This window comes from Galleria mellonella, unplaced genomic scaffold (assembly GCF_026898425.1).
Source record: "Galleria mellonella isolate WM207_F2 unplaced genomic scaffold, CSIRO_AGI_GalMel_v1 utg36, whole genome shotgun sequence".
Taxonomy (NCBI): domain Eukaryota; kingdom Metazoa; phylum Arthropoda; class Insecta; order Lepidoptera; family Pyralidae; genus Galleria; species Galleria mellonella.
Window position 1 is genome coordinate 6297205 of NW_026442086.1, and position 13526 is coordinate 6310730.

At 34.4% G+C, this 13526-nt stretch overlaps 1 protein-coding gene across 1 annotated transcript in view; it reads left to right on the forward strand.

Annotated features, from left to right (window-relative positions):
- LOC113514693 (receptor-type guanylate cyclase gcy-1) overlaps positions 1 to 13479 on the forward strand; it is an 89776-nt gene extending 76297 nt beyond the window's left edge. Inside the window, exons 9-16 of the mRNA XM_052897464.1 lie at positions 1821 to 1950; positions 2773 to 2895; positions 3474 to 3563; positions 3810 to 3933; positions 4659 to 4747; positions 5753 to 5882; positions 6399 to 6490; positions 7146 to 13479. Of these exons, the coding sequence (XP_052753424.1) occupies positions 1821 to 1950; positions 2773 to 2895; positions 3474 to 3563; positions 3810 to 3933; positions 4659 to 4747; positions 5753 to 5882; positions 6399 to 6490; positions 7146 to 7316 (949 nt within the window). The 3' untranslated portion in view covers positions 7317 to 13479. The remainder of the gene's footprint in view (positions 1 to 1820; positions 1951 to 2772; positions 2896 to 3473; positions 3564 to 3809; positions 3934 to 4658; positions 4748 to 5752; positions 5883 to 6398; positions 6491 to 7145) is intronic.
- The last annotated feature ends 47 nt before the right edge of the window (positions 13480 to 13526 follow it).

The following is a 13526-nucleotide window of genomic DNA, read 5'->3' on the forward strand; positions in this document are numbered from 1 at the left end:
GATAGAAGTCTTTATTATAATATAGTAAAGACTTCTATCCAAACGAGTAAAAAGCTTTATTTATAAATTAAGAACATGCCGATTTTCGTCGTAGATTAAAGATAATATCTAAGGTCACATTTTTTTTTAATAAGTATTTATATATTAGAATCTTGCTATATGTCTTCTTCTTACCTCTATGTATCCGCGCCACTTAGAGAAAAAAAATGTTATATGCAACATATGTTACCATTATGTATAACCACATCTTGGATTGGATGGTTGCATAGATTCATTTTTCAATTTCGTCAGAATAAAGGCAGTGTAGACTTTTAATCACAGGTCCTTAATCTATACCTAATCACTAATTATTATTACTCTGTAATAACTATATGTAATATTTTTTGGCGGGAAATGAAGTATTTTTATGAATAAAATAAATTTTATATTGAAGAGATGTAAATAGATACTTATAGGATTTTAAAATAAATCTCTATGAGTTATTTATAGTTGTCGATTTTTGGTCTAAAGCACCGTGCATAAATAATTGTGAATTTTATTATTATTATCCTTGTAGGTATCTACTATAATCCAAATTACGTTAGATACCTACAGATACCTACTTACTACAGCAAACAATCCATGAAATGTTTCTGAAATAAGACAAAATTATTTCTCGACACTGTTAGGATTCAACGATTCATCTTAAACGGAATTGTTCGAAACGAATGACTAAATATTAAATTTGAGCAGGTATGTTTAACTTCAAAACAGCCTTTAAGTAGCAGAAATAATTTCAATAATATTATTTATTATATAAAACTGTATCTGTCTGGTTGACAAAAATCTTACCAAAAGTTTTTTTTTTCTTAAATATCTTCTACGTACAGATATTTTCTACTGTAACTTTATTTGAAATTGATGTAATTTATTTTCCTCTTTTATTCATCTCTATTTGCTGTAATTTCAGCATTCACTCCTTTCTATCCATATCATCTTGAGAGACATAGAATTATTAATGATGGAACTTATTAACCACATTGCTAGCAATCGACAAGATTGTATCAGAAAGGCCTCCATATAGTCATCATCATATCAGGCGTTAACTATCCTCTGCTGTGTAGACCTTCCCTTGAGGAGTTTTGCAACTCGTTACTGCGCTTGGTAGGCAAGTTGGCAACCGCAGTTTGGTGATATTTTAAAAGGAACACTACAGCCCGTCCCTACTCCATCCTCCTGGCAAATTCTTCACAATTGACCAAATAACCTGACTAAATCCTTACCTATCTTTTTTTTATACAACTTAGAATAGCAAACAAGCTGACGGCCCATCTGATGGAAAGTGGTAACCGTCGCCTATAGACATGAGCAGTACCATGGACATAACAGAGTATACTGTTTCGCCAATGATACCCCTCATGCGTTGCAATTCCTGAGGACTCAGATGTTATTCCTCTGTACTCAGTAAATTCACGCCATATCCCACCCTTCAATCCGAAACACAGCCATGCAGACACAACTGCTTCACGGTTGAAACACGAATGGGACAGAGGTACCCAAGTGATCGACTTTTGTACAAAGTCTCCCTCTGGTTATATACTACATGTAGAAACTTTCCTCTTAAATCACTTTATCTATTGATGAAAACCGCATCAAAATCCGTTGCGTAATTTATAAGATCTAAGCGTACAGACGACGAGAAACGACTTTGTTTAATACTATGCAGAGATTAATAGATAAAAACTTGTTGAACGTAATCAATAGCTCCATTAAATTGAAAGCGTTAACTACCTACTTGCGTATCTAAGTAATTGTAATTAGATTAATTTATTTATTTGCAGAGAGGGTGTGACGAAAAGCCTTCAGGAGGCGAGACGTAGTGAAGCGGTGTGCGCGGCCATACTCGTGCTTGTGTGTGTGGTGTCACCCATTATTATAGCATTAGTCACCAACGCTGTAAACACTATACAGGTTAGATTTATCATTTATTTATTTACTCTTTATTTTTTTTAATGGGTGAAAATGGTATGGTAACCCCGCCTGCGCTAACGGGATACTCTGGCGGAGCACCAGTAAAGGGTGATAGATGAGAATGAAAACAGGTCAGTTAGCCCATCATGATGAATTCATCAGGAATTAACCATGATAGTTTCCAGGGGGAACCGCGAGGAGGTCGACCTGGTTGGGTGTATTGCTAGCAATGGGATTCTCAATCTCCATTACTAACAGTCCCTTTCCCCCCTTTACTCTTTATTACACCACTCAATGAAAAATACAATGATAAATACAAAGATAAATATATATTACACTTATGAAGTACAAAAGGCGGTTTTATCGCTAAAGTAATCTCTTCCAGACAACCCTTGGGTAGATGAGAAAGAAAAAAAGACGGTAGCTATTTAGCGCATGTAGTGTAACTCATAAAAAAAAATATGCAGTAAATATATATTTATTTTGTTTATTTAACACTTTATTACACCAACATTACAGGATTTGTCGAAGAATTTTCGATAAGTATAGTGTAGTACAAAAGGCGGTCTTATTGCTAAGCTATATCTTCGAGACAACCTTTGGGTAAAAAGAATTAATGAATAAATAGGTAGTTGGCGCATTAAAAAATAAATAAGAATAATATAACAATAATAAATATCTGTGTAAGCACAATTATATATATATATATATATATATATATATATATATATATATATATATATATATATATATATATATATATATATATATATATATATATATGACACACATAAAATACTATAAAATACACTCCTATTTCAGGTTTATGCAAGAAATCTATCGGAAAAAGCTCGGGAACTGGAGTATGAGAAAGAGTTGAGCGACTCACTACTCTATCAAATGCTTCCTGCAAGCGTTGCGAAGCAATTGAAGCAAACACAACAGGTGTGCATAATGTAGTTAGTTGTACAAAAAACAACCATCTCTCCAAATAATAGGGCTATTTTCTACATAACTAGTTTCTATCAGAAAGTAGTCCATATTTTTTAATAGATGAAAATGACATAGTAATCTGGTTTACGCTGTTGATTTACGCTGGCTTGTTACCAGTCAGAGATAATAGACGAAGGTTGATCAACTGGCAATTAGTTCACCAAAAATTACAGAAATTAATCCAGTTCTCAGAGAGGATCGCGTAGAGGTCGGCCTGTTGACAATAAACACGCTAGTTCCCATTACTAATAACCAATTTCTACAACATGATACTCTTTTGCCGGACTGATAATTGTGGTTTCTATAAACTATGCTGCCAGATTTACGAAAAATTTTACAAACGAATTTTTACAGACACGTCCATTTGTTAAATTACAAAGTATCAAGTCAGTGCTTATGAATATATAATATAGAAAATTTTACTACGACTCGTGAGAGAGTAGCGTCCTTAGACGTCAAGAGTTTCTAGGCCGCTTTCATTACGTATGAAAGTTAGTAAAAATATACTATACATGTTACTTATTGCCCAGGTGCCGGCTGAGTTCTTCGCATCAGTGACCGTTTACTTCAGCGATATAGTTGGGTTCACAGCAATAGCCGCCGTATCAACGCCTTATCAGGTTGGTTTTCACTTCATACTGTACGCCTTACTGATGGAATATAGTAACCATCGCCTATAGATATGAACAGTACCATAGATATAACAGAGTATACTATGTCGAATACTATATAGAAGCGAAAGAGGTTTGTTTGAATCGAAGCATTTGGCGTTCCATTGTTTCTGCCTACCCTAATAGGAGACAGGCGTGACAGATATGTATGTATGTACGTATTTAATTAATGCACTCTACATTTGTTTGTTTCAGGTGATAAGTTTCCTCAACTCAGTGTACAAATTGTTCGACGAACGCATCGAATGCTATGACGTATACAAGATAGAAACTATTGGTGATTCGTACATGGTTGCTTCAGGCCTACCCGTCAGAAATGGTGAGTATACTTCTTATTCATGTTTTACTAGTCTTGAGCCCTTATTACATCACTAGATTATATCCTAACTTTAACACATAACTTACTTTACGAGTATATACTGATTTACGCGGGTGAAGTCGTGAGATACAGCTAATTCAATATAACTTGTATATTTAACCTCTCAGAAGCTAAAAATTTATTTTTAATGTTCACTTACCTTGTGCAAGGTAAAATCAAAATCATTAAGATTATTTTAATGAAACATTCTATCCGTGAAACAAAACGTTATCCCAAAGAAACATAGTAGCCAAACAACAAAAATTTTAAGCATCCCATATTGATACTGTGTCTTTGGTTGTTAAATGCATTTGAAGCTTTTATGATATTAAATATTATTTTTTAATTCAATTTTATTTGTCAGATAAAGTTCATAAGATTTAACTAAACTGCATTACATCTAATTGGTCTCTTGAACGAATGAGTGTACCTCAAGGGCCTATTCTTGATCCTATTCCTATATTATATTAATTCTTTGGTCGTTAAAGATGGATAAATGTGGTTTCAATAAAATATCGAAATTGAAGAATCTTTTGATTGTCACATAAGAATAGTTTATAGACTTAAAGCCACCTTGCTGTACTTCTTTACTCTTTGTCTTTCTTTGTCTTATATGTCAAGTATCTGCTAGTTTATTATAATGCATTAGCATATAATACAATAATGCAATAATAAAAATTTCGCAGGCAACAAACATGCGACTGAAATAGCGAATATGGCTTTGGAACTGCTTGAAGCGACGTCGATGTGTCGCCTCCCACACCGGCCCGATCAGGTACCTACTTAGGTAATACAGTCTCTGTGTTATAGTTTGTACAGTTACCTGCTTCGCATGATGCTTAGCACATTTGTAACACTCTCTGCCATCCTTATACCAGCGCAGATGAAGGGCATTTAGTCTATAGACAAAGAAGATTATTTATTTCGAACCCATTCATAGTGCAGTATCCCCAAAAAAATTGGAAAACTATAGATTATTATAAATATAGCCCATCATCTGCGTAGTTTTTTAAACTACATTTTCTCTGAAACACCCTTATAATCCAAATGATAATAATAAATGTGAAAATTTGTAAAGAGATTTTGATGTTTAGGTTTATTCAATCATATTTAAAACGAATTTAAATGGAATTTGATATACAGATGTAACCCTACCCTAAATTGATACATAAAGTAGGATACTTTTTACACTAATTCATCTTAGCAAATCTTCGAGATACAACTAGTGTTGTTATAAACTTGTGTCGTACATATTAAACGTATAATGAAAGAAAATGAAAAAGAAATGAAACTGAAAAAGGCCTATACTAATTGCATACAGATTATTTCCAACTAAGAAACTGTATCATTATCTACATGCTAATGTGTTGTAAAATAAATGCATATGCACTATTTTCTGTACAAAATCGATGTGGCTTATAAAAATTAGTACAAATAATCCATTCAAAGATACAAGACTTCTGGACATAAGCCTTTCCCATAAGAGAAGTTTTGCCAGTAGTTGCCACACTTTGCAGGCGGGTTGGAAACCACAGTTAGGCTTTTAAAGATGTTTTAAAAGGGATGCTGTTGCACATCCCTCTCCCTTCCTTAATCACCTCTTACGACACCTACGAGAAAGGAAGGATGGCCCATTCTAGGCCGCGGCACACACTGCAATTGGTGTGATTATTGCCGTGTGTGCCCCGGCATATAATGGCCCACTCCTTCCTTTCCCATGAACCGTTCCATGACGATTATGTGGCAGTTATTATTATAATTCCAAGTGACCTTTCTCCAGACGTTATGTATGAGGAGCGGCATCCACACAGGGCCGTGTGTGGCCGGCATCGTCGGCACCAAGATGCCGCGCTACTGTCTGTTCGGAGACACCATCAATACCGCCAGCAGGATGGAAAGCACCGGCGAACGTTAGTATATCGTCCAGTTGCCATAAAAATATACAAAATAACCTTAAAATTTATTTTTCTATACAAAAGTTACCTTTAAAATCTGTTCTGAAATAAAAATTAAAAAAAATCCCTTTAGCCAACGCATTAAAGCGTGGTGCAGAAAACTATTTTGACTGTAAATAAAAAAGAAAGAAAAAAGAATAAATAGATTAAGAAAGAAAGAAACAAGAACAATATCTGCACTAAATAAGATTTTTAGATTTGAAAATAAAATCATATGAGATACTTTCTCACTTTCGGATTTTTAATTTTTTATTGTAATGTTATTTTAAATTTAGTGACCTTCTCAGTATCCGCATTTTTATTTTGTTCCAAAAAAATTTTAAGCGTCCAACTGTCAAGTTACTAGGAGAAATTTTAACTTTTATATTGTTTATCGTTTTTATTCTAATCTAATTCTAATCTTCAAATAAATGAATCTTCAAATATCATGAATAAACCTCTCCATTGATATTAAAAACTATTTATTTGCAGCAATGAAAATCCAGATTTCAGAAGACGTAAAGAAAGCACTAGACAAAACTGGGCAGTTCCTGACGACTCCAAGAGGATTAGTTGACGTTAAGGTAATAAATATCTCAGAAATCCTTAAATTTAGAACTATGGAATTTGAAGACGAAGATGAACTGATGACCTCAAATGACAGGGAGTCAGTAGATGCAGGTCGCTCAGGACCATTTCTCATGGCAGTCTATGGGGCAGGCCTATGTGCACCTGGAATTCAACACGATGGTTTCCAGTAAGGCCACGTGGAGATCAATCTGATGGGGTATATTGCTAGCAATGGGACTAATAGTCCGCATTACTAACAATCCCTTCCCTCCCTGCCATAGAAGTTGTCGTAAAACATAAGAACAAGATCACATATTTACAGGGTACAGAGGAATAACACCTGAATCCTCAGATTTGGCAACTGGGTTTTCGAAACAGTATACTCTGTTAGGTCCATGGTACTGCTTATGTCTATTGGCGACGGTTACCACTTTCCATCAGGTGGATCATCAGCTTGTTTGTCATTCTCATTTGCATAAAAAAAACATTATGCAAAACGATGCAAAAGCGGCAAAATATACCTACATGAGGTACTATTTACACGCGTTAAAAAGTTTAAAATCGACTAAATGGGCACAGTTGCCAAAATAAAGACATGTATTCATATAATAGTTATAGTTATCTACCATAAAACTATATACATATAAACTGTCCGGATATATTTTACAGGGCAAAGGCGAAATGACAACACATTGGCTAGAGGGCAGGACTGGTCCCTCCCCAGTTAGACCAACAGCGTCCACCCTCTCATACACACCCAGCTTCCTCGCCAGGATACACTCACAAGGAAGATCAGCTTCGCCCAGATACCAGCCTGATTCCAAGAGAGACTTTCACTGACTCGTTTAATCATTGCATCAGGATTAGTGATGTGCCGAGTCGAATTTATATGGTATTCGAGTAATTTGATACTCGTTAAAAAAATAATCGAATCTTGACTCGAGTCCGAAAACTCAGACAAGTACTCGAATATTCGTATTATATAGATGGATGTTTAGATGTATGGATTTTTATTACACAGTCACGCTTCAACGGATAAACGAATTTAAAGAAAATATGGTATACGGGGAAGTTATATCCTAACTTAACATATAGAATAATACATACATTGACTTACAAAGACAAAGCCAGAGACTCAACAATCTCAGTGTAATTCGCAGTACTTTAGTACTTGTCCGAGTATTCCAGTACTGCAACAAACTCGAGTAATTTTTCAATTAATTTCTGAAGCTTACTTTTAATAAATATTCAATCATTTTATAATTTTTCCTTTGGTAATTAATGAAAAATTTATGATTCAATTATACAAAAGAATTAAAACATATAATAAATACGCGAATGGCATTCGAGTATCGCAAGTATTCGAATACTCGAGTACCTAAGTACAAATTATTTATTCGAGACAGTATTCGAGTTAACCTGACTCGGTTTAGCATCACTAGTCAGGATAAGTGGACAAAGGTTATATCTGGCAAAATTAGAAAAAATAAACCTGCTGCATAAACAAATGGTTTGGCAAATAATAAATCATCTCAGGATATTGAAAACTGTAATTTATTCATTGCCTAAGAAGCGATAAAGTATAAGCTAGGTAATATACATATATCAATATCTATATTATATATTTTAGTTACAAAATCTATATACTGATATGATGCTCTCTAATAGTACATTACTGCAGCGGCCAGCAACTGAGGCATTGATGGACGATTGTGCAAATGTGGGCCGAGACGTAGCCGAGGCACACATACGTGAGTCCATCAATGCCTAGTTGTGGCCAAGGCTTGTATAGTATTTTTCTCAAACAATGCGCGGAAATCGAAAACACAATTTTACTTTTTAAGTTCAATGACGAATAACGAACAATAAACCACGCGCCATAATGTTCCTTTGTTTTTTATCAATAAACAGCTTTCTATTTGCAAACCAGTTCGAAATTTAAATAAAACCTTTTATTAGTTACCTCCTTGGTAGCCATGTTTCGAAGTAAAAGGTCATTCCATTTTTAAATTACAGGACAGATATGAGTTTACATAGTAATTTATCTGGCCGCAAAACACGACAGATATGGATTTTCATACAACTTTTGCCGACCACTGCCCGCATGTATCTGGCCAGTACGGCAATTTTGATTTATCTCGAAGAAGATTGTTAAAATAATGCTTACATTTCCAAGCATGTTTGAGAAAATATTATTAACACATCAATAAATTCGATGATTTAATTGATCTTCAACTGACTTCAAAACCAAGGTTCTCAACTGTGCTTTGTTTTATTATGTTTATTACCTCAACTCTATCTGGTATAAACCGTTTTGGGAAATTCTTTTTTTTTTACTGATAAAATATATTTACAGACTGGCCCCGTTTTATCAAAATCGGTTTAGTAGTTTAGTTTTTAAATTAAAATAACTGGTTTTGCTAGTATTGAAGTCGGTTTTTTATGGAACGCTATCTTAAATAATTCATTTATACTGTTATTTGATATCAACAGACTATGCATTTGTTTACATGTCCATTAAGTTCTATTGACACATACTGTTAGTACCATAATTAATTTTACAGATTACAAATACGTATTAAAACGTGTTAAAATCATTACTACTATTAAACCATTTATCAGTTAATACCTTTGTCCACTTAACGCTTCGATCATAATCGAATACCATCAAATCAACCAAAGACACAGAAGACTAATGGAAGAGAATATGTCGTTGACATTTTTTATATATATAGATGTAGTTAAATGTACACTCACAAACCGAGCACCTTTACATTAAGGGATTCATCCATTGATATACAAAAAAGCCAAGATTCCTGCACAAAAGTTACGCTTCAACACCATCCGGAATTAAAATAGAAAATAGTTGTTATGGAAACACCGATATATTTTAAATCCATTTTCAGTCATGTGATATTTTTACAAAATTAATGTAAGGACATTAAGAACATTGTACTATAGTACTATAGTACATTGTAGTATTGTCCTTAGGAATGAGAACGCATTAAGAATATAGGTAATATAATATATAGCAATATCTATATATTTAAGTTACATTGGGATCGATTCTGGAGCGATATTTCTCTAAAACTACCTGTAAAATAAAAAAAAAACAATTTGACATCACAGCAAAACATTTATGCTTTTAGACCCAAATTGAACTACATTTCTAATAGATTTAAATTAAAAATTATTACAAATATACTTTATGATTGTCCAGAAAACAGTCATCGTCATTATCATATCAGCCTTTAACTGTCCACTGCTGAACATAAGCTTCCCCCTTGAACAGGTTTTGCTAGTAGTTGCCACAATTGAGACAGTTTGCACTGCAGTCAGGCTTTGGAGATGTTTTAAGCGGAACGTTGCTACCCATCCCTCGCCCTCCCTTAGTCGCCTCTTACAACACTTGCGGAAAAGGATGGGGTGGCCTATTCTAAAGTTATAAAGAAATAAGTTTATGAAAATAGCGTCTCAGATTCGAGCCCAATATCTCATTCAATATCGCCTCAACGGATATTTTTTTTTTATACAACTTAGAATGGCAAACAAGCTGACGGCCCACCTGATGGAAAGTGGTACCCGTCGCCTATAGACATGAGCACTACTATAAACATATATAACATATAACAGAGTATACTGTTTCGCCCATGATACCCCCCCCCCCATGCGTTGCCATTCCTGAGGACTCAGGTATTGTTCCTCTGTACCCAGTAAATTCACGCCAAATCCCATCCTTCAAACCGAAACACAGCCATGCAAACACAACTGCTTTATGGTTGAAACACGAATGGGACAGAGGTACCCAAGCAATCGACTTTTGTACAAAGTCTCCCTCTGGCAAATATCAAATATCTGTTATGGATATGTCAAATATCTGTTATGGATATGTCAAATATCTGTTATGGATATGTCAAATATCTGTTATTCAATATATAATATCGGAATAAAGAACCCGATTGAAATGAATATATAGGTATTCGATCGGTATGAGCGATATCAAAAAGTATGTGATGAAAATGATGACCTTTTTTTCCGCTATCAATATCCAGAGGAGCTCAATATATAGATATTGGAACGATAACGATATTACCCATATTTAATGTGATGTCAAATTGTTTTTTTTTAAAGCAAATAAATATTTCATTTCATTTCATTTCATTTCATTTCATTTAATGAGGAGTACCAATGGGCTTCAGTATATTTTGTCTAATGGCCCCTTATATACTAAAAACATCACTAGCTTATCAAAATCGGGTTTTTTCTTGATGGGTGAAAATGGAATGGTAACCCCTCCTGCGTTAACTAAATACGCTGACGGAGCACCAGTGAAGGTTAATAGATGAGAATGAAAACAGGCCAGTTAGCCCATCATGATGAATTCATCAGGAATTAACCATGATAGTTTCCAGGGAGAACCGCGAGAAGGTCGACCTGGTTGGGTATATTGCTAGCAATGGGATTCTCAGTCTCCATTACTAACAATCCCTTTCACCCCTATTAAAATCGGGTTATACAGAGCAAACTCTATTCTCTATATTAATTCCAAAGATTATATATGATAAAAATGTAATGAAATAAAGATTTGCTTTAAACACACATTTAACGTAGTAAAGGCCATGTTTAATTGCCTTATAGTCTTGACTTATAGTCAATAATCCTATTCACCCCCTTTTCCTTTCTCCTCAAGCACTAGCCTATGGGGTGAAACGCGCTTTAAACAAATCATAATACAAGTTATTTCGTAAATCGCTCCATCCACTTTCACAACTCGTTATATTATCTACCCAGGGATGTATTAATAGAATTAATATTTATAAGGATGGATGCATTAATATTTGTTATGAATGAAGATGAAATATTACATCCATCTTTGCTAACGGTATATAATGACAGAGCACCAGTAGAGTAATAAAATGATGAGTTACCCTATCTTAGCAAATTAACTACAAACTAACTACAATTGTTTCAAGAAGGTGACCGTGTGGAGGTCGACATGACAAGGCGTATTGCTACCAGGGTCTAACATTCTTATTATTAATAATTCCTTCCCCCCTGCATGGATGTTTGTTACCCATTCAAAAACCAATGAATGAATTTATATGTTTGGTTATGTCGTAAATAAGATCATAGAATATGTTCTGATTCACGTAAGCAAAACCACGAGATATAGCTAATATGTCTGCCTATTAATCTCGGCAGGAGATCTAAAATACTCGTAGTAAAATATACAAATCCTCCTAGAATTTCTTTCGTATAACCCTACCAAAATAAATAGGCGCGTTGCCATGAAGACGTATTTACGTATTAACACACTAATACAGTTCCATCGGACGATTAATACGAAATAAATCCTAATGGGAATTACATAAGTGGCTATTTTAGATCCTAGGTTATCTGTACAAATATTATAAATGTAAAAGTACCTTTTAGAGTTTTGTTGTTTTTGTTTACCTTTTAGAATCTTAACGGCCTAATAAATCACTATGAAGTTACAGGTACTATATGGGATGGAGAAGGATATAGCCTACTTTCAATCCTAGACACGCATACGAAGTCGCCAATAAAAACTAGTACGAAATAAGTCGTATTAAGATTTGCATATAGCGGCGTTTATAACTCCCGATTTCTTAATGAAGTAGACGTAATTATATGTAGGTATAATCATAAATAGATGTAAAATTAATGGAAACCGGTGCAAGGATCACTTTCACTGAATATTATGTGGAAGGATCGACGACTTTTTTAATAATTTAATAAATGTTAATTATAATAAAATTGTTCATTAAATTAAAGATTTAGAAATAAATTTGTGAATGTTGTGTTGTGTTTTACATTTTTTTTTATCCCAATTTGAATCCGAAAATAATGCAACTGCTGAGAAATCATAAGTGATCCGTTATTTCTTCGACAGACTTAAAAAAAAGAGGTTCTAAAATCGGTTGTATTTTTTTTTGTTTTATGTATGTTACCTTACAACTCCGTCAGTTTAAACCGATTTGGGATTTTTTTTTATCTGCAAAGATATACTTACAGACTGATGCCATTGAAATGTTACCATAATCGGTTCAGTTATTTAGTTTTTAGATAAAAATACTCGTTTTAGTAGTTTTTTTTTTTTTTTTTGTGGGACATATTCTTTAATTATTAATAATTGGGTATAGAATGGTATCTCGAACTTGTGTCCCACCAGTATATGTGTTAATTTATAAATTTTATCAAAACTGACACGAACACTCAGGTTATGGAATGAGCTCCCTGCCGAGGTTTTCCCAAGAGACTACAGCATGGCGTTCTTCAAAAGGGGGGTAAAGAGGTTTCTTCAGGGTCGGCAACGCGCGCGTAATACCTCTGATATTGCAGGCGTTCATAGGCTACGGTAACCGCTTACTATCAGGTGGGCCGTATGCTTGTTTGCCACCTCAGTGGTATAAAAAAAATCCTGTTAAACCCATATTTTTTCTCAGTTGAAACCCAAATGAAAAGGAGATTATCAGTATTGAGGGTTTAGCTTTTTTTTTAATGGATAATAATGGAATGGCAATCTCGCCCGCGCTAACGGTATACACAGGCGGTGAACCAGTAAGGGATGACCGGTGAAAATGAAAAGGCAAGTCAGTTAGCCCATCGTGACAAATACAACTAGAATTCAACACGATGGTTTTCAGGGAGGACCATTTGAAGAGAGACCTGACAGGGTAATTTGCTAGCAATGAGACTGGTGGTGTGCATTACTAACAATACCCCCCTCCAGGGGGCCCACGTGGAGGTCGACCTGACAAGTTATATTACTGACAATAGGAACTAACATTCCTATTACTTTGTGTCCGTCAGTCTATTTCTATGTTTGTTATTTTCACAGCGTATTTCTGAAGGTCAAATATTGAAATCCAAAAAACAAATACACGCATTCCAAGTGTTTACCTACTTCCAAAATCCATGCAGACGAAGCTGCAACCAAATGGTACTATATTAATGAAACAACATAAATCAAGAACATCAATAAAATTATTTAATTGACAATCCACAATCCGTAGAGACGTGTTAAAT